The sequence below is a fragment of the Vitis riparia genome, chromosome 17 (assembly GCF_004353265.1).
Source record: "Vitis riparia cultivar Riparia Gloire de Montpellier isolate 1030 chromosome 17, EGFV_Vit.rip_1.0, whole genome shotgun sequence".
In the NCBI taxonomy this organism is placed as follows: Eukaryota; Viridiplantae; Streptophyta; class Magnoliopsida; order Vitales; family Vitaceae; genus Vitis; species Vitis riparia.
Genome location: NC_048447.1, coordinates 18,604,070 through 18,627,102, shown reverse-complemented (window position 1 = coordinate 18,627,102; position 23,033 = coordinate 18,604,070). Strand labels below are relative to the sequence as shown.

Genomic DNA, 23,033 nt, shown 5'->3' with positions numbered 1-23,033 from the left:
TTCTCCTCTTAGATGTAAGCAAAAACATTGCATTCAAACATTATGTCTATTCAAATCAAAATTATGGATCAAGAAGAGTCAGTTTGGTAGTGATTTTAGTAAGCGGTTTTAATATTTTTAATACTTAAAATTTGTATCATTTAAGTATTAAAAAAGCTAAAAGCACTTTTTAGAATTATTTTTAAACACATTCGAAACCTAACTAGGCTTAATACACTTTTAGCATGTACTTGACCAACTCCACGATAAGCATATAGGAAAGTTCGAGGTTGTAATTTAATAGTGAAAATTGGAGGGCCGGTAGAGCTATATAAATAAAACCAAAAATTGTCAAGTTCATTCCGATTAAAACGAGGACAATGGAGACTACTATGTGTGGCATATATTATCATTATTTAATTTATCCAAAAAGGTCAACTAATTATAAATATGACATTTATTTATAGCCCGAATACATTTGGCATCTTATTAGTTATTGTATCTATCGTATCCTCATTCAACTCAATTATTTTTGTTGTTTCAAAGACTTATTTTATCAAATGTCTTGACTTATTTATCATTTTTTCCAAAAATCTTATGTCTTAATTATGATTCAAAGGATTTTAAGCACATATTCCAAAAAAATGGAGACAACAATATCATTTTATTAGTCGAAATACTTGAATTCCTTCCTTGTCCCTATTTTCTTATTAATAGTTAGCATGTGGAGTGGGTTGTGTGTCTAGGGTATTTGTCAGTTCCTAAACTCAAACCCACATATGAATTTAAGAAAAGCAAAATGTCATAACTCACAAGTTCATCACTATATAGGATAGTTAATATTGGAGGCTCCCTAGACCAACATTGATTAGAGGCCAAAGGTGGAATTTATATTTATTCTCAATTAAAATTAATTTTTTTTTTCGGATTAGGTGAAAATGAAGATAGAAAAGAAAATTATCCAAGAACCTAGGCTATGTTTGGCTCTCCAAAAATTTGGAGAAAAATGCAAGATAAAGAAAATAGAGAGGAAAAATAGGAAAAAAAAAAAAAGGTATAAAATGAAAGGAAATAAAAAATAGATTTAAAATTGATAAATTATTTTTATATGTTATTTCAAACCCATTTACCTTATTTTAACTCTTTAATATAAAAATTAAATAATTTTAAAATACATAAAATTTTAATTATATTTATTTTTTGGTAATTTTCATAATTTAATTAAACATAAGAAAATAATTTTTCTTAAAACAATTTTTTTTTTCTCATTAATACTTTATGAACCAAATATAACCCAAAGATTTAAGCTTACCAGTATTATAAATAAGCATTTCATAGCATTTAAGGTTCTTGAATTGAAGAATCCAGGTAATTCATCACCCAAATCATCCAAATCTGCTCATCATAATAATAAGATATAAAGAAGCCCAATACAAAAGGCCAAGGCAGAGGCTGCTGCCACAAAGCTACCAAATCACTTAATTTTAGAAATTCGAACTTAATGATTTATTGCTGCAGAGAACATTCGGAGCAGCAAGCTGGCCGAACACCTTCAGCTCTCAGTGCCTCCATCATCGTCTTCATAATCATCCTCATCATCAGCTGTAGCATCCTGGTACTGTTGGTACTCCGCAACAAGGTCATTCATGTTACTCTCCGCTTCAGTAAACTCCATCTCATCCATTCCTTCTCCGGTATACCAGTGCAAGAAGGCCTTCCTCCTAAACATGGCTGTAAACTGCTCGCTTACTCTCCGGAACATCTCCTGTATAGAGGTTGAATTCCCAATGAAAGTCGAAGCCATTGAGAGCCCTTTTGGAGGGATGTCACAGACACTAGACTTGACATTGTTTGGGATCCACTCCACGAAGTAGGAAGAGTTTTTGTTCTGCACATTTATTATCTGTTCATCCACTTCTTTCGTGCTCATTTTGCCTCTAAACATGGCCGATGCTGTGAGGTAACGGCCGTGCCGTGGATCAGCCGCGCACATCATGTTCTTGGCATCCCACATTTGTTGCGTCAGCTCAGGGACAGTCAGTGCCCGGTACTGCTGCGATCCGCGGGAGGTCAAAGGAGCAAACCCCACCATGAAGAAGTGAAGTCGAGGGAATGGGATTAAGTTCACGGCTAGCTTTCGAAGGTCTGAGTTCAGCTGGCCCGGAAACCTCAAGCAGCAAGTTACTCCACTCATTGTTGCAGAGATCAGATGATTCAAGTCCCCAACTGGATATATATGATGAAACTCCATAGTTATAAACATGAATGATTCGTCCATTTTTCAATCTCAAACTGACCCATTTCTAAGCGATTCTGTATGTGTTTATATACTTACAACTTGGGGTGGCGAGCTTGAGAGTTCTGAAGCAGATATCATAGAGTGCTTCATTGTCAAGCACCATACACTCATCGGCATTCTCCACCAGCTGATGAACAGAAAGCGTTGCATTGTAAGGCTCTACAACTGTGTCGGATACCTTTGGAGACGGGAAGACTGAAAATGTAAGCATCATCCTATCTGGGTACTCTTCTCGGATCTTTGAAATGAGCAGAGTTCCCATTCCAGACCCCGTTCCACCTCCAAGAGAATGACATACTTGAAATCCTACATAAACCACAATGCCCAAGGGCGTGAAAGAAATTTAATTGGAAATGAGTGTATATATGGTCTAAATTCAACTGAACTTTTCTCTGCTATGACTAAATTCTCAGAAAAAATATTAAAGCCGATAATCTGGAGAGCTACAATTAGTTTCATGCTTGAAAGTTTGGTTCAAAATTAAGACTATCAGACCTCTTCCTTCTCGGGTCCTTAGCTTAATAGATCAGACTACAGCAACAACATTATAGATGAAAATTATTATATTTACACCACTCTGTTTCCTTCCATATAGATATTATGTACTCTGGATCAAATGGAGTGGGTCGGCTTTAAAACGAATCTACACAGTACAAAAAAAACTTCTTCCCTTATCCTTTCCCAATGAGGATATTACAATATTAAACTCCCAAGTACCCTAAATCTTTAATCTACTGGCCTGAACTAGAATCATTGGATCAATGTTCTCAATCCCAAGATTTAGATGTAAGTTCTACCTTCTATAGGTATGCGTGACTGAACACCAATCTGCTTTTGTCAAATGTTTCGAAAATAAAGTAAATAAAATGAAATAAAGATTTAGAAACCATGTGAAACACAAAGTATAGAACAGTGCCTCAAAATTCAGAACACCAACCTTGCAAACAGTCACAATTCTCAACCTCCTTCCTCACAACATCAAGGACCGAATCAATAAGCTCTGCGCCTTCCGTGTAGTGTCCCTTCGCCCAATTGTTTCCGGCACCAGACTGCCCAAAAACAAAGTTATCCGGCCGGAAAATTTGGCCAAAGGGACCAGTCCGGATGCTGTCCATGGTGCCCGGCTCAAGGTCCATGAGCACCGCCCGCGGCACAAACCGGCCGCCACCGGCCTCATTGTAGTACACATTGACCCTCTCCAGCTGCAAATCAGAATTTCCGGTGTACTGGCCGGTGGGATCAATGCCATGTTCATCACATACAACTTCCCAGAACTTTGATCCAATTTGGTTCCCACATTGCCCTCCCTGAATGTGAAGAATCTCACGCATGTTGGCTCTGGCTAGGTTAGCGCCTAGGGGAAAATTAGGAAGAACGCAAATTCTGTAACCACCGATGACTCTCCTTGAAGGGCTTGGGAGGGAAAAGGGGCGTGGCAGTTATTTATTGATAGAAGAGGTGGGGACTGAAATTACATAGTTGTTCTTGTGACAGTGAAATGAAGGGGTGGGATTTGAAGGTAGTGGGATCGGACGGCTGAGGGGAGTCCGGCCAGGCAAAGATGGGATGTGGGTTTGGAATGGTGCCAAATGTAGTTGTTTGATTCAGCATGGCCGGCTGAATGGGATTGCTATGGATATTGATTTGCCATTTAGGTGTGATAATAAAATAGTTAAATTTAAGATAAACTATAAAAATCCCTATTTGTTTAAGATGTATCTTATAGGCTCTCACCATTTTTTAAACAATATTAAACCTAAACTATATGCAAATGACCCATTCTATATGTTAGGTCGTGTATGTGTTTTTGACATAATTTCAAATAAAATTTAAAGTTAAATAGTACTTAATAGTATTAAATATTAAGTTATTTATTTTTTAATATTTTATTTTTATTAAATATTAAAAAGTAAAAAAAAATGAACAATTTTAATTTTAAAAACTTAAGAAATAAGTAATACGTTCAATAAAAAATAAAAAAATAAATTATTTGAAATTTAAAAGTAAATTACTTTTAATAAAAATTTTAAAAAATAAACCACAACTTCATCCATTCATCTCAAAGTGTTTGCTGTCTTAAATACCAAACATAGAGAAAAAGGGAAACAAAAATGATTATCCTTCATTCTTCCATTCATTGTTTTTATTAAAAGTGTTGGATTGTTCACCTATCAACAGGGAATAGGGAACGTGAATTGGGTTTAGACCATCGTGAGACAGGTTAATTTTACCTGGTGAAATAGGTGAAATAAAATTTTTGAATATATGAGAATAGAACTAAAACAATGATGAGTTTTTGCTTTCAAAAGGATCATTTTCTAATTCTGACTTAATATATATCCATTTAATTTAACCACTTTCCATAATGGTAGGCGGTAGGTACTAGGTAGTAGGTGCCAGTTCTCAAATACATCTGGCCCGCAGTTGACCGAGAAAAAATCAGTAACGGACCAGGAGAGATTCAGATGCCCCAAACAAACTATCCTAGAAAAATGACCCTAGAAACCAATAATATATTTGGGTTCCGCTTACTGTTGTTTAGTGTGGCCTGGAGGGTGCAACAGGTCTCTAGAAGCAAGAAAAGTAAAGGTCGTCCCGACGTGGATTCATGCCTAAAACAATAATATATATTGGGGGTGGGGGCTTTTTTAATTTTTACGGTCATTTTAAAAAATAATTCTTAAAAAATGGTACTTTACAAAATAATTATTAAAATATGATCCTTTGAAAAATAATTCCAAATCCACGGCATTTTTTGTCACTTTAAAATGTGTTTTTTTTAAGAGACACCTTCTATATATTTCATATCAATCATAAATATTAAAAAAAAATATTGAATTTATATTAAGATGTCTTTTCAAGACACACCTTTTATAATTCTACAAAATCAAATTTATATTAAAAGTGTCTTTTAAATAGACATTTTTCACAGTTTTCGTATCAGTTTCATAATAAAAAAATTGAATTTATACTAAAGATGTCTTCTTAAAACACATTTTCTATAATTTCATAAAATTAAATTGTATCAATGATCCATTGAAATAATTGAATTTATACTAAAAGTGTATTTTCAAAAGACACATTCCACAATTTCATAAAATTAAATTTATATTGAAAGGTTTTCCTTCAAGAGACACTTTTAGTATAAATTTAATTTTTTTGATAGGTAACTAATATAAAAATTATGGAAAGTGTTTCTTCAAAAGACACATTTAGTATAAATTCAATTTTGTGGAATTGTATAAACTCTTTCAATGTAAATTCAATTTTTTTCACTGTGTGAATGATATGAAAATTATCAATGATGTTTCTTCTAAAAACACCTTTAGTATTAATTTGATTTTATGGTATTGTGGAAATGATATTTTTTTAGTATAAATTCAATTTTTTTTTAACGTGTATGACTAATAAAAAAATTATGGAAAAGTGTCTTTTGAAGAGACACCTTTAACATAAATTCAATTTCATGAAATTATGGAAGATATCTCTTCAAGAGACATCTTTAGTGTAAATTCAATTTTTTTTTTAATAGTTATAGTTAATATAAAAAATATAAAAGGTATCTTTTCAAGAAATACCATTCAAAGTGGCAAAAAGTGCCGTATATTTGGAATTATTTTGAAAAGTACCATTTTTTAGGAATTATTTTTTAAAATAGCCGTAAAAGTAAAAAAAAGCCCTTGGGGGTGGCCGCGAGGTCGCCGACTTGTACACAACAATTCACTGAACTAGACAAAGGTTCAAGAATTAGTGAAAATCACATAAAATGTCAATAAATATTAGCATATAAAAAAATAAAAATATGATTCTGGGTCTTTGGCGTAAACTATCAAATACACTTGATGTTAATCAAATTACTCATACGAGTTAAATATATAATAGATGTTTAGCGGTTGACAAGAATGATCAATACGGTGGATGTTTGCATCCGTGTGCGTGGCTTGGCATTTTCCCGGAATTGATTGAAACCTAAAAGGAGAAAATCTCCAATGGGAGCTTTGAAAGGAGCTTAAGATGCGGGAAGCGGGCCACAATGTCAAGGAAGGTGCTATCGAAGACCAAGTGGGCTAGTTTCACCGACATGAAGCTCTGAGTCAACAAGAAAACTAAAGTATAAAAAAGGTAGAATACAAAGAATTACTTGTAACAGATGGCAGCTCCGAGATTCTCAGAGCTCTTCTCTGCCATCATCTCAGCAATATCCCAGTTCCTGCCACGATCAATGTCACTGCAGCTGCCGCCGCGGCCACCACCTCCGGCAGCAACAGACATCGAAAGGGCACTTGAGGTTGATTCCAACCATGACCCCTTTCCTTCAATTACGGAAAGAAGCAAGTCACCATTTGCTCAACCCAATCTCAACTGGTCCAAGCTAGTTATAGCATTTTGCTTTGGGTCAGCACTAGATATAGCTCACCAAGCTCAGTCTCAGTCTCATCGACTCCCTTCAACCCTGTATTTGCTGCTGTGCTTTGCAATCTGTGTTTCTTTCTCCTGCATATTTGTTGCCAAATTCCTTGGTTCCAGGTTCTCCATGTCAGCACGAGTGCTGGAACATGTTGGTGTCTTATTTGCGGTCACAGCTTTCTTCCTCGCCATCACGTCTCCGTTTCCGCTGAGCCTCAAGTGCATCATTTGGGCCCTCTATGCCGTCTCCTTGCTTGCCATACTCATCTCCAATCTCTTATAATCATGCATGTCGATTTGTATATATGCCATCAAAATATAACAAAGAAGAAGAAAAAGGTGAAGAGATGGTAAAACTACGACCGTGGATTTGTTTCAAATTTGAAAAATATTTAAGTTATTTTGGCCATGGTAGGGTTCCTGTCTGATTCTTGGCCATGTTTTTAGTAAATTATGCTGCGGTGCCACTTCTTAATAAAAATATGGTAATCATGGATACGTTAGTACTTAAATTTTATAAATATATTATAAATATCGGTGGATATTTTGATATAAAATATAGGTAGATAAAAATTAATAAAAAATTCATAAAAATATTAGGAAAAACTCAAAAAATAATACATATATTGAAGTTATTTTAATAAAAATTATATATATAGATGAAAATACCGATATACCGGTACTTTGATATGGATATATCACGGATATATGAGTGAATATTTTGATATAAAATATCAGTATAACCAAAATTGATCAAAACTCATGAAAATATATAGAAAAACTCATGAAAATATAGAGAAAAACTATAAAAATGATATAATAAGCAATAATAAACATTTTAAAGTTGTTTTTATAAAAGAAAAAGAAATATGTATATGATATAATTTATCATATTTGATAATAATATCATATGCGTAAATAAAAAATATGAATTTTATAAGTATACATTATTATTAAATATTATTCAACAATAATATTGTGATATTTTATTATAATATATTTAATTTTAAAATATATTTAATATTAAAATTATAATCTATTTAATTCAATTGTATTAAATGATATAAAATGAATGATGATATATATATAATTTGGATATATAAATGATGATATTTGTATAAAATCTTGTTCTTGAGGAGTAATAAGAGGTTTTGGAACAATAATATGTTCTAAAGGTTTGTTTCTCCATATGGACATAGTTTTTGTTTTTCCAATTAGATGAAATAATTTGTTCTGGGTTGGTCTAAGATCATAAATTTGAAGGACTCTAAAATGAGTAAAAAATTCTGAAAATTCATTTGGACAGGTCATTTCCCATTCTGGTTTTTGTTGAGGAATCAGTGGTTCCTTGTTATGTTTTATATAAACATGGTGATAGGCTGATACTACTTATCCATCGGTTTGAAATAAAGGTGGAATGGTTTCAAAAGAAATGTCTATTTTTTTTCATTTTTGAAAAGATAGGTTAGTATATTATGCTATCTTTTTGTGCTTCTAATTTGTTAATTTGATGATAGGTTACATTATGATTTTTATTTGATGCATTTTCCATATTTGTATAAACAATTGTTGTGGTTTTAGGATGAAAGCTAACTTGGTTATTTTGTATTGTTATCCTTCCTTGTAAAGAATATACAAAATTTAAACTTAAAATAAAATGATATAAACTTATAGTAAGTACAAGATAAGTTTGAGGTAACATTAAGGTTATGTTATTAAAAAAAATGATTAAGTTATTTAGAAAGTTTTGAATGTAAAATCAGGTTTTAAAACTAGAGTCTTTAATCTTAACCCTTGACTTGTAACCAGTTTTTGCCGAAAAATTGGTGTGTTAGGGAGACTGTTTGGTCAAAAAAGGGATATCACCTTGATACAAAGTGATGTTTTAAAATTCTGAATTTATTCTTTAAACTTTTGAAATAGTCAATGTTCAAAAACTTTACTTTTTATGTTATAAATGCTTTCACACTATAAATTGAAAGTTTTAAGTTAAATAAATATTATAATAATATGTAATAAATGGTTTCACACTATATTTGAAAGTTTTTATTTTAAAATAATAAATATAATAAATACGTTTGAAAGTTTTTATTTTCAAATAATCAGTATAATAAATACATTCACACTAGTTTTGGTTTAAAACTTTAATTTTTATTCAAAGTTTCTGTCAATTACCTTGACAGTGAATAGTGGATGGGAAAAGTTAGTATCAGAGCTACGTGTATATTGTTAGTATATTAGTTAGGAAAGAAAACCATTGATTCAAATTAATTTTCAGAGTACCGAACTTTATCTTACCCCATTAAAAGTCTAATTATATTTGCTTGATCTGTTCTGCATCTTTATTCAGCGTGCTTATTTGATATGAATTGATGTCTTTTATTCCTTATTCTTCTGGTATATATATATATATATATAACTTAGATTACGATCATGTAAAAAAACTTAATAATAGATTGTATGCTCAACGAAAAGAATTTAGAGAACTTTGTGATAAATTGCATAATTTAAAAACTACTATAAAATATTTAACCACATATATCAAAAACCTAATATCTCTTAAATATTTGAACGAATACGAAATAGCTATACAAGAAGCTTTTGACGAACTTTTTGCTATAGAAACCTTAATTAAAAGAGAAATTATAAAATATTATATCGATAATTTACATGCTAGTTCATTTAATTAGAAAATATTAAAAACTAATGAACCCTCATCTACAAACCCAAGAGGTAAAACAGTTAAAATTTATAGTAGAAATACAATTAAAAATAACAAACATAGTATTACAAGAACATAAGAAACAAATTCAGGAAGAAAACCAAAATAATATCAACCAAAATAATATAGATTGTTTAAAAGAAAATAAAGAAAGACTGATAAAGGATTTGAAAACCAGTACAGTGTCAACCAGTCAAACTAGTTGTTTGAATAGTCAACCTAAAATGCTTAATTTAATTAAGAAATCAGCTCTATTGTTTGAACAATATGAAAAACTTCTTGTTAAAAACTAATTGGAGTTGATAACTACTCTTTAGTTGAAACCTTCTTTTTGCAAACCCAATATAACAAAGTGTTTAAAAACCAAGAATTTTTTTACAAACATTTTAGAACAAAAAATGTCGGGATAAAAACAAGGTATATGACATATCATGACCCTGAATTTTTCTTTGCTATATATTCAGACTTTGTAAATATGTATATTGTAAATAAACAAATTTTTTATTTAGTACCCCAATTCATGGATTAGGGAATTTTAAAAAATATTTTTATGAACCATGTATCTCAAATCCATGAAAATTTCCCTGAAAAATTAACCTATCTTCTCAAAACCGAAAAACAAATTGACATATCTTTTGAAACCATTCCACCTTTATTTCAAACCGATGGATTAGTAGTGTCAGCCTATCACCATGTTTATATAAAACATAATAAAGAACCACTGATTCCTCAACAAAAACCAGAATAGGAAATGACCCATCCAAATGAATTTCTAGAATTTTTTATTCTTTTTAGTGCCCTTCAAATTTATGATCTTAGACTAACCCAGAACAAACTATTTCATCTCATTGGAGAAACAAAAACCATGTCCATATGGGGAAACAAACCTTTAGAACACATTATTGTTCCAAAACCTCTTATTACTCCTCAAGAACAAGATTTTATAATCGAACTCGATGTAGAAATACTAGAACCATCTTCTTACCTCAGCAATGACACATCATTTTGAGAAAACCTTAATGATGAAAGTTATTATAATCTACAAAATGCAATGGAAGGTTGATGTCGGCAATGACAACATTGAAGCAGTAAATGCATCTCTAACTATAAGAATTTAATATAGCAGTAGAAGTTCAAAACTAATAAAGCCATGTACAAGCCACGTATTCTGCATGTGATAAAAAAGATGAGAAAAAGACAAGGAGAAAATGACTAGACGGATGGTAAAAAAAGAAACAAAAGTCGAACCTCATAAGATTTTACCATCTTTGTATTTATTTTGTATTTATTGTTTACCAAACCTCTAAACACCTTGTAAATATTTGTCTTGCCATCTATCAACTGTCCCAACCATTTGAATTAAATTTCACTTGTCGTTTGTAAATGTTTTGCCTATAAATAAGTCATAGAAGGAAAAAGAAAAGCAAGTGAGAGTGAAGTAAGTAGCAAGCTAGAAGTGAGCGATCAGAATTTCAATTGTAGCCTTGTAAATTTCTAGGATCAGTAATAAGAAAGTAAGAAATTTATGTTAAATTTCTGCTCTCATTTTATTTCGAATTTATTTTATTTTGTGTCTTTCTTCTTACCCTTAGGGGGTAAAAGGGGTAAAAAGATAAATTAGGAAAATGAAAATTATTTGAATTATAGTTCAGTTTTCTTTTACTATTTAATATCTGCAATATACATAGATCTTTTATATATATTGTTTCCATCAAAATTTTTTTCAAAAAAAATGATCGGTTATTTAGAAAGTTTTGAGTATTCTATATTTTTAAAATATTTAATATTTATATGGAAGAATTAAATAAATGAAAAAAGTTTGAAGTAATATATCAAAATAATTTATAGACTTTAAATCTATTTTTAATTTTTCTTTATTTTTTCTTTTCTTTGTATTTTCGTTCAAACTTTCCAAAAACCAAGCATAATATTAGAGAATATGATATATATTGTCAATCTAAAAACTATAAACTTAAATTTTTAGAAAGATTGATAGTATAATATGGTGTCCGACTGGACTTGATGGGGAGTCAACCTAAACAGTTTAACCCAAAAATTAATAGGTATTCTTTAACTTCAGCTCAAAAGTTTATTTTAATTCTTTTTCGTATGTTGTTGCCCAAAAATTTATTTTAACTTTTATATATGCTCTTTGATTAATATATAATTAATCAATAAAAATAAAGAACATTTAGTCATACACATATTTACTAAATATAAAAGATCAAATACACATATTTACTTGATCATATGCTACTTTTCCTTAGACTTATACTAAATTAAAAATAATAATATTAATTTTTTTCTTCTTCTTAATAAAAAAAAAATTTAATAGAAAAGTAGAGGTACCAAAAATCAACATATTGTTAATACACCACCTTCCAAATGAGGTACCTGAAAAAGTACAAAATCACCTCATCTCAAAACCAAGATCATAAAAAAAGACGATATTTCAAATCTACACGATGATCTAACTTGCGTTTAGAAAGATGAGTTCAACTACCTTTATCCTTATATGTCCAAAAGTCAATAAAACATGTTAACCTAGTGCAAAAGTCACTCTTTTATGCTCCTTCACAAGGAAAAGTGGCTATAAAAGAGGAGTTTCTTTCTCCGTAAGAAACTCTCTCGGCCTTTAAAAGAAAACTACAAAAAATATAGAAAATACATTTCTATACAAAAAAAAAAAAAAAATGGTGGAATGAAATCTTCAATATTTTCCTTGAAGAATTTTAGCTTCTTCAAAAAGGTTATTTGACATTTAAGCAAAGTTTTAAATTAAAATTACTTTGAAAAAGGGAGATACATAAAATTGCTTCATGGGGATCCATTGATCTCCTCCGTTTGGCCAACCCATTTTTCACTAGGTCAAAACTATGGCAATGTATTGAATTTTCAATTTATTGGCCAAACACCAAAATACGATGAATTCTACTTCTAGATCATGCTCTAGATTTGACTTTAGGTATAAAAAGTATGTTTAAAAACCCAAAAAGCCCCCAAGCACTGCCAAGAAATTATAGAGAAAAAATGACCTTAGAAGCCATAACATATTTCGGTGCCACAACAGGTTCTAGAATCAAGAAAAAGGCCGGGCCTGCCACGTGGAATCCTAGCCTAAAATATAATTAAAAAATGTGATTAAATAAATCATGTCATTTGCCGACTTAAGTCTCAAATTTCTTTTTCTCAATAAATGTAATTAAACTATATAGATTAATCTTTATTTAATTGTATATTAATCTTAAAAAACTTGGGCTAGGTGTGGTTCTTGAAAAGTTTGTGGAAAACACAAAATATATATATAGAGGTAAAAAAAATTAAAAATAAATTTAAAATTGATAAATTATTTTCATATCCTATTCTAAACTTATTTTACTTAATTTAAATCTTTTATATAAAAATTAAATAATTTGAAAATGTATAAAATTTTAATTAATTTTAATTATATATATTTCTTAGTGCTTACTGGAACTAAACATTACCTTAACAATTTGATTTTGAAATTTTCGTATTAAGTTAAAATTTTGAAAGGCTTTAGATTTAGGTTCTAATTATATAGATAAACTATTTTTTTGGTACCATATATTAAATTGAGTTTATGCGATCTAGTTTGATTTGTTGTCATATACCGAAAATTGTTTCGATTTATGTTTGTGGATACTCATATATAAGTATGATATATCATTCTCATTAACTTTTTGATACTTACTAAGAAAATGAAAGAAATGGAAGAAAGAGGAGAAAATGAAGAAGAAACAGATGTAGAAATGAAAGAACTTCCGAAACGAAGAGAATTAACTAAACAGGAACAAAAGAGATCCACCGAAAAAAATCCTTCTCCTTCCCTTTTCTTGGAAGAAAAAGAGGATTCGGACAAAATCGATGAAATGGAAGAGATCCATGTAAGTGGAAAAGAAAAAAAAAAAAAAGATGAATTCCACTTTAAAGAGACATGTTACAAAAATCACCCAATTTATAAAACTTTTTATCTGGATGGGAATCAAGAAAAATCGAAGTTAGAAATAGTTAAAGAAGATGAAGATAATAAAAACAAAAAATGGTTTGAAAAAACCTTCGTTACAAAAATGATCATAAGATACGGTGGATGTTACATTTCAGCATTTTCTCCCAGGCAACTTTGAAAGGGACTTGGGACTTGGGACTTGGGAGGTGGGCCACAATGTCGAGGAAGGTGGTATGGAAGACCGACTGGATTTCTTGTACCGACAATAAGCTTTGAGTCAAGAAAACTAGGTATGAAAACGTGGAATACAAAGAATTACGTGTAACAAATGGCAGCTCCGGGGATCTCGGAGTTGTTCCGTGCCATCATCTCAGCAGTATCCCCGTTGCAGCCATGATCAGTATTACTGCAGCTGCCGCCGCCGCCGCACCACCACCAGACATCGGAAGGGCAGCTGAGGTTGATGCCAATCATGAGCCCTTTCCTTCAATTACGGAAAGAAGTCACCACTTGCTCAACCCAATCTCAACAGGTCCAAGCTAGTCATAGCATTTTGCATTGGGTCAGCACTAGAAATAGCTCACCAAGCTCAGTCTCAGTCTCATGATCGACTCCCTTCAACCCTGTATTTGCTGCTGTGCTTTGCAATCTGTGTTTCCTTCTCCTGTATATTTGTCGCCAAATTAATTGGTTCCAGGTTCTCCATGGCAGCACAAGTGCTGTGTTAGTGAACTCAGTTGAGTCAGTTTCCAGTTTCAGTTAGTTTCAACTGATCACTTCTATTAAAACCAATCCCTCAAGTTAGTTATAGGCATCAACAACTACTTAAACACATATATAAGCTACAGAAGTGTAATGTCATTTTCCTTCCAAGAAATAAGAACAGAAGCATTAATCTGTCCATTTCTCTTTCTCTCTCATTCTAATCTTTTCTGTCATTCCATTTTATCAAACATGCTGGAACATGTCGGTGTCTTGTTTGCGGTCACAGCTTTCTTCCTCGCCATGATGTCTCCGTTTCCGCTGAGCCTCAAGTGCACCATCTGGGCCCTTTATGCCGTCTCCTTGCTTTCCATACTCATCTCCAATCTCTTATAATTATGGATGTCGATCAGTATATGCCATCAAAATATAACAAAGAAGAAAAAGGTGAAGAGACGATGGTAAATTACGACTGTGGATTAGCGTCTAATTTGAAAATATTTAAGCTATTTTAGCCATGGTAAAGCTTCTGTCTGATTCTTGTTCATGTTTTTAGTCACTTATGATAAGTTGGTGTTGTTGGAGGATCTAAAATTCCTGATTAGTATAGATTTTTTTTTAAAAAAAAAGAATATTATGAATTATATAGAATGTCATAATTAAGGAGAAAATGTTATAAGATAGAAAAGTTTGTGAAGATTATATGTGATGGATAAAAATACAAGGAAGAGCGAAAGACTGTCAATGGTGTAAGAGGACTCATCGGGCTGTTCATGTGAGGAAGAGTGAAAAACACATGATGGAGCAAAATGGTTCATGGTTTAAGATGAAAATACATAAAGTAAAAAAATATATGATGTTTTGGGTCCAATAGTAATATTGATTTTTATCCTATATAATTAATATTTTCTATTATATAGTAGAATATTCTCTCATTCATAAAGGTGACACAATATGTTAAGACTATTAGAAACTCACCTATTAATTAAACATTTATAAATATAAAATCAAAACTCTTAGTTTGACAACCAAAGAGTCATAACAATTAGTCTTTCATCATTCTTTGGTTTTGTTATCTCATTCTCATATTAATTAAATCCTCTAATAGCAAACCTTAGAAGCTAGAAACAATTATGGTTTTTGGAAAATTAAGATGTTGATAATGGTCAAAGCTCATGATTTAAAAGGATATATATCTTCTTGGGTCAAAAATTCGACCACCAAACTCCACATAAAGAAAATTTGAGTGAAGCAATAGTTTAATCAAATCCAAAATTTGATCTCTAAACAAAAGTTGATCAATCACTTATGAGTTATGTTAAAAATAAAAAATATAACAAACACTCTTATTACCACCAGTTATAATATTACCCAGGAAGAGCTGATGATGAATATATATTAAGAGGCTTAGGAGGTGAGTATGAACCTCTTTGACAAACTAATATCCTGGAGCAATTTTCTGCGTGCCTTGTATGTGTTGTGTTGGTGCACAACCTTTCTGGATGCAAGGATCCGATGACTATTCAAGGCCTTAGGTTGCCTCAAGTGCCATATTCTCTTCTTATATGTGTCTCTCCCTTTCTCATTTCCTTATTCTCCTTTTATAGGGCTTCCAAGCTATCACCTGATCGATCAAGTATGTCAGCATTCTCCTGGGGGAGTGGTGTGTCAAGAGGGTAAATGTCAAAGATTGTGTGGCGTCCACGGTTGGGTGGACGGAACCTGTGTCAAGCAGTGCGTGGCTGACCCCTCTAGTACTTGCTGGTAACAAGATCGATTAAAGCTTTGCTTCGGGACTTGCTCCTTGTATCTTGTAGCCTCTTGTTCCTCATACCAGTCTTGTCACCGCCCTTTTAGTCTTCACACCAATCTTGTCACCACCCTTCATTCCTTGTACTAGTCTTATCGTAATTTATGGTGTCTATGCCGCATGAGTCAGTATGCAAGCCGGCATTGTGCTCCCAAACATGTTTAACTCTCCCAGATCAACTAGCAGGTCTCCCGATGGATCTAAGCCTTGATTTCCTAGGCACACTTCCTCGGTGTTATTTTTCGAGGTAAGCTCTATTATACCAAGAAGATTGATCTGGGTGAGACAGTGTTGTTCTCCCTTGTTTAGCGACTTACCATCTACTTTGAGAACCATCGTGTCTGGGGAAATCCACTTGAGTCGTGTGATTCAGGTCCCCCTTTCAACGAAGGCTTTGGTTCGACGAAGAAGTGTCGGCCACTCAAACGAGTGGGCAAACCCACAGGTTGGACACCCATCAAGCCTGGTACCTCCAACAGGCGGACCCGTGTTTAAGCCTGGTACCTCCAATGTCTTCTTTTGCGGTTAAAAAAGTCAGGAATCATGTTAACGGGGTGGATTTTGGGCTCAAAGCTTCTTCACTGATTATGCATAGGGGTTCATATGCCAAACACGCGTTGCCAGGAGGGTGCAAAGCTTTGGGAGTGGTGCCATGATGGCAGGCGCTCAACTCGATTGGCGTGTTGCATTAAATGCTTGGGTAGGACCTCCCCTCACTCTTATAAGGAAACCTTTGGGGTACCCAAGCGCATTTTCACTTTGTGTTTGTAGTCGTCTATGCCAATTGCAGCCTAGGAGCCTTGAATTTTGTTGTGTTGTGATATTGCCGCCGACGATCGCACTGCAAGTAAGTTCCAACACTTTTTCATGCACTTCTTTTTTATTGGTTTTGTATGTTGCGTTTTTCCTTCCTTTCTTTGTGGGTCATGATGAGGTGTTAGTTGGGGCGCCATGAGTAGTGAGGTTTTTTGTGTTCGTGTAGAGCGCTTGCTTCCTTGTCCAAATAAATGTATGTGGAGGTGGGTTGACGTTGGCCTGTTTCTTGGCTCTGGTTAGGTTAATGTTCCACAATGGTGCTCTTATAACGTGGTGTGTGTTGCTAGGTAGTCTCAGAGCTTCCGGGGATGTTGTTAGAGTCCACGAGCGAGGAGCAGCCCATTGTTGATTGTCGGCTTCAAGCGACCTTCCCGAGCTCGATTGCTCACGGGCGTATCTGAGCGCGTAGGATTATCGAGTCATCCCGTTCTAAGAGAGTCTCTTCGATAGAAGAGTTCCGTGCTCAGTACGATATTTTGGATGATTTGCAGGTTATTTTCTCAAAGAATCCTGATGACTTGAGATCTACCATGAATTCATCTTCCTAGGAAATCTTCCTTACTCGGGAACAATTCTAGACGAGGCTTCGATTCCCTCTACCTTCTTTAGTGAGGCAATTTCTATACCATACTGAGATGCACCCCGTGCACATGCACCCAAACATTGCACGCATCCTCATGGGTTGTGCGGTGTTGAATAAGTTATACGCCATAGAGCTTTCAGTGCTTGAAGTATTGTTCATGTATACAATTTGACTAGGTGTTTTCGATCGGTTCACCTTATCGACGCAGTGTCACACTTTCCAATTTGTGAAAAAGTTACCAAATTCCGGAAATGGATGGCTAAAGAGGAACATGCTTGTTTTCAGGATTTGGGATATGCCCCCTGGTAACCCGAATAGGGACTTTTGGGTTAATCGGCCAATTGTCTACCCAGGTATTGCTACCACATCGGCATGTTTTTTTTTTTTTTTTTGGCTTCTCTAATGGTGGGTTTATTGCAGAAAATAAGAAGCGAGAGTGCCTCGCCAAGTGGGTGGAGAAGGCATCTTTCGACCTATCTGCTGGCTGCTAAACATTGAGTCGACTCAAAGGACTTCTCATGTCTTGCTAACTACTTCGAACCTGCTTGACATCCATAGGCATCTGGAACGGTTCATTGGTGTTGTTCTGCACAGAAATGTGCATTGTCTACCGATGCAAGGCAAGCATTTTGTAATCAATGACATAGAGAATTACGAAAAGGCTCACATGCAAGAGTTGGAGGCATGCCATAATCTTCTAGTTAAGAGAGATCGAAAAAGGTAGGAAGGTACACTTCGACAAGAGCAGGCTAAGCGTGCTGCTTATACAAAGTTGCTTTAGTGGGCCTTCGAATCCTTTCAAACGGCATAATCATCAAGCAGACCAACAACTTCTGTTGGAGGTACTAGGCTTAAACGCAGGTTTACCCATTGGAGATACCGAGCTTGATGGGTGTCCAACTCATGGGTTCGCCCACCCATTCGAGTGGTCGGAACTCCTCCATCGAACCAAAGCCTTCGTCGAAAAGGGGACCAAAATCACGCAACCTAAGTAGGTCTCCCCGAACACAATGGTTCTTGAAGTAGAGATGGTAAGCTACTAAACAATTGAGAACGACATCGCCTTACCCAAATCAGTATAACAGAGTTTATCCCGAAAGACATCATTGGGGAAGTGTGCCTAAGAAATCAAGGTTTAGATTCATCGGGAGCCATACTAGTCGATCCAGGAAAGTTGAACATGTCCAAGAGCATAGTACCGTTTTGCACACTGACTCATGCGGCATAGACACCATGGATTGCAATAAGACTGGTACAAAGAACATAGGACGGTGACAAGACTAGCATGAAGACCAAAAGAACGGTGATAAGACTGATATGAGGAACAAGAGGTTGCAACAAGATTGATACGAGAAGCAGGTCCCAAAGCAAAGCTCCAACCGGTCTTGTTACCAGCAAGTACCGGAGGGATCAGCCATGCGTGGCCTGACACAGGTTCCGTCCACTCAATCGTGGATGCCATGCAACCTTTGACGTCTGTCCTCCTGACACACCACTCCCCCAAGAGAAAGCTGACATACTCGACCAGTCAAGTGATGTCTTAAAAGCCTTATAAAATGATAAGAATGAAAGAAGAAATGAGGAGACACATATCAGAAGAGAATGTGGCACTTAAGGCAGCTTAAGGCCTTGACTAGTCATCAAATCCTCGCATCCGCAAAGATTGTGCACCAACAATTGGCTTCATTTGTGAGAACTAACAAAAAAGCCAACCATGGTGACTACACGGGTAACTAGCCATGTCAACGATGCATGTGTTGCACATCCAATTGAGGAGCAATAGTCAACAATCGAGCCCCAACTGGTGGAGTATCAAAGGTAGCTGGATGAGTTGAGAAGAATTGTCGATCGATTGAAAAAACAGAACGAGATATTGGTAACCCAACTCAGCACAGCGACCCAATGACAATCAACAAATGGTGAGGCCCTGGTTGGCCCTTCGAAAAAAACCCCTTGGGCCTATCGAATGGGTTGATCCACCTAGGACCACAAATTCCTCAATGGGGATATGCAACCACCAAGCCTTGGGAGGAGAATGCCCAAAGCGAAGCAACCAACCCTACTTAGGACCGGACCAAAAGATTTCGCCCAAAGATACCAACCGGCCATAGACCGAATGAATGGTTTTTCCCATGCGAGGCCATCAAGAGAGCGTCGCTCAGAACCACCACACACCTTCTTGATGATATGCTATCAACATCCTTGGCCCCCACATTGTGCAACAAAGGCACTCTAAGATTCATGGTGCCCAAATTCACAATGTATGATGATACCACAGACCCTTTCGAGCACCTCATGCACTACTGTTAGGTAATGACCCTGGACATAGGAGACAATACACTTTTATGCAAAGTATTCCTGGTTAGCCTACACGAGTCAATCCTTGCCTGGTTTCATCGATTCCCAACCAATTCGATCAATGGCTTCCAAGAATTGTCAAAGGTATTCGTGGCATACCATTTATGCTATGCCAGGAAGAAGCATGGCCTCAATAGCCTGAGCAACTTGAAAATGATGGAGTCTGAATCCTTGGGGGATTTTATGCGAAGATTTGGGCAAGCCTTGATCCAAATAGAGTCCTGTAGTATTGATGCGATCATGCAAGCTTTCAAACGGAGTATCATCTCGGGGACCCCATTCTTCGAATCTATATCAAAGAAGTCGTTAGAGACAATGGATGACCTATTCCGAAGAGTCAACAAGTACTCCATGTTAAAGAACGATCACAGAGCAGCATCCCAACAGATCGTTGTAGCTTCTCGAACGATTATTCCTCGACTAAGCAATCATACCCGACCCACCGAAGGACTTCATCATCAAGGGGGCAGAAAAAACCAAACACAAATGACACCCAAAACCTAACACTGGGAAAATAGGCCGACACCCCAGTTTATGAAGCTCATCCTTGATTATGGCTAGTTGTTGCCGATAATTCAGAATCTAGACGACTTTCGCTGGCCGAACCCTGTACAAGGGGATGCAAGTCAGAAGGATCATAATTGTTTTTGTGAATACCATAAAGACAAGCGTCATTCTACAGAGAAGTGTTGCCATCTCCATTACTTGGTTGAACGGATGATGCGAGCCGATCAACTCAACAATTATATTCACAGCTGAATAGAACCTCCTCAGCCTGGCCAAGTTGTTCCTATCTCTACAACTGACACCAAAGCCAAACAAGTAATCCATGTCATACACGAGAAATTGACTAATAGCCAATGGAAAAGCAAACGACATGCCAAGGTGTTGATAAAAGATGCAGAACGAGCAGCTCAGATTTGCAATGTGGGAAGCATATTTGTTGTCGAAAGTCTGGTCCCGATGAACAAAACCATTGTATTTTTCAAAACAAACCTACTCCGAGTCACTCGACCACATGAAAATATCTTCATCCTAACGTTAAATGTCGTCGAATATGATGTGTGTCGTATATTAATCGACCAAGGGAGTTCTGTGGACCTGCTACATATATCCGCCTGCAAATAGATGAACTTTTCTATGAATGTGTTGGAAATTCCTAGGAGGGCGTTGTCAGGCTTTAACGGCTCAACCATAATTTCCCTTGATAACATCGTGTTTCTCGTCTCCGTAGGACCCCTCACCATGATGGTTAAATTCTCAATCATAGAGAACTCTTCTCCTTACAATGCAATCCTCGGTAAAGTATGGATTTACAGCATGAAGGACATACCATCAACATACCACCAGAAAGTAAGCTACTTGACGATGCAAAAGAAAATAGACATTTATGAAGATCAGACGACATCACGACAATGCTATAAGGTGACGATGCTTCTAACTTCTGGCACAGATGATGGAAAAAATGGCCCCGAGGGAAGGAAAAAAAAAAGTAGCAACAATCGAATGACTCCCACTCGGAGTTGGACGAGCGAGAGTCCCTGGCCACTAAGGGCCATCAATCTTTTTAATGACAACTCTAGGCGAAAAAGTGTTTTTGGGAAAGATGCTCTCAGAAGAGGAAAAAAAAAAGTTAACTCAGCTACTAAGGCAAAACGCAAATGTCTTCGCATGGAAATACTCTAATGTAAAGGGGATTCACCCCTCAGTAGCTTGCCACTACTTGAACGTGAAGAGAGAATGACACCTAGTTAGGCAAAAATTGCAAAAATTCCATGAAGAACGACATAAGATCATTGCAGAAGAGGTAGACCGGTTGCTCGAAGTTGGATTCATCCAAGATGTGCAGTATCCGAAATGGTTGGCCAATGTTGTTGTGGTCCTGAAGAAAATCGGCAAGTGGCATGTGTGCATCGACTTCACTGATCTTAATGAAGTTTTCTCGAAAAACAATTTTCCTCTCCCTCGGATAGACCAAATTGTTGACACCACAGCAAGCCATGAACTTTTCTTCTTTTTGGACGTTTTTTCCAGGTACAATTAGATACTAATGTACCCACCAAATAGGGAGGAGATATTCATTACTAGCCAAGGCCTATTCTGTTATGACATAATGTCATTCGACCTTAAGAATGTAGGAGCAACCTATCAACGATTGGTGACGAAGATATTCCGACCTTTGTTGGGAAGAAATGTAGAAGTTTACATCAACAACATGTTGATCAAGAACAAGTAGAGGCAGAACCACCTCCAAGACCTTGCAGAAGTTTTCATCCTACTTCGTAGATATGGCATGATACTGAATTCTGAAAGATTGTGCACCAATATGTTGCATGTGCGGGAAATTGTAAAATTGCATGGAATGCCATTCTCCATAGTATCTTACTAAGGCCCAAATGTGGACCATCTCAATGTTGGGATTCATGCACGGTTGCAGGCTTAAGAAGGTGAACATACCTTAAAACATATTTTGCTTTATACACTACTTAAAAGATATTATGATCATCACGTATTAGTTTTTTGTATACAAATTATTATGTAGTATGCTTTACAATTATTTATATCAAGACTAACCATGATCAAGATTATTCAATGGATTATTGTTCATCCCAATCAATCTAAACTTTTTAGATGAGGAACCAATACGGGGAGCTTACTAGTGGTGAGATAGAGCAGTTGTTAGATGGCAAGCCATAGGGCCCATAGCTCACAACTCAAGATCTATTGGTTCATTTGAGTGTTGAACTTATTGATTTTCTTGTTATAATCTATTAGAGTTTGGTGATTTGAATTCTATTTGGTCTGGCTCAAAGAGCTCACGGTACGACATATATGGTAAAATTATAATTATAAATTTTATTTTATTTTTTATTATTTATTTATTTGTGGTGATAACGAAGGGATCGGACTGATAGACCTTAATGTGTAACACAATCTTCGTTACATTTTGTTTTGTACTAAGCCATTGGGACCTATGTTTACTTCATTGTTGGTATTTTTATTTTATGTTAGTTGCTCTTATTCTTTTTTAAGATGTTGATTCCACCTTGGATTTCAATTCAACATGGACTTTATATATCCTAATGAGACCTAAAAAAAATTAAATGATCCAAACATATGTAGGAAACAAAATCAAAGATTATATTGAGAAACTTAGTTTATTCAATAAATTTACCATTACTTCTACTTGTTTTTTTTTTTCATTCTTAATTTTTCCTAAAATCATAATAAAAAATAACACGAAAAAATCTTAATGAAGAGATTTTATTTTATGTAGATTTTAAGTATTTTTAGATAATTAATTAAAATTTATTAATTTAATCAGGGTAATGTAATTTTTAAAAGAGAGAAAAACCGTTTTTTTTCCATTATTTTCATGGAAAAGGGCCT

The 23,033-nt window shown here is 34.9% G+C and overlaps 1 protein-coding gene across 1 annotated transcript; it reads right to left on the bottom strand.

Moving 5' to 3' along the window:
• Positions 1–1,364: 1,364 nt before the first annotated feature.
• On the bottom strand, positions 1,365–3,808 carry LOC117904231 (tubulin beta chain-like). Its single transcript, XM_034816744.1, has 3 exons — positions 3,216–3,808; positions 2,315–2,584; positions 1,365–2,205 (listed from the first exon to the last, which is right to left on the bottom strand). The coding sequence occupies exons 1-3, from the start codon at positions 3,607–3,609 to the stop codon at positions 1,532–1,534; spliced, it is 1,338 nt and encodes a 445-aa protein (XP_034672635.1). The 5' UTR covers positions 3,610–3,808; the 3' UTR covers positions 1,365–1,531.
• Positions 3,809–23,033: the final 19,225 nt, after the last annotated feature.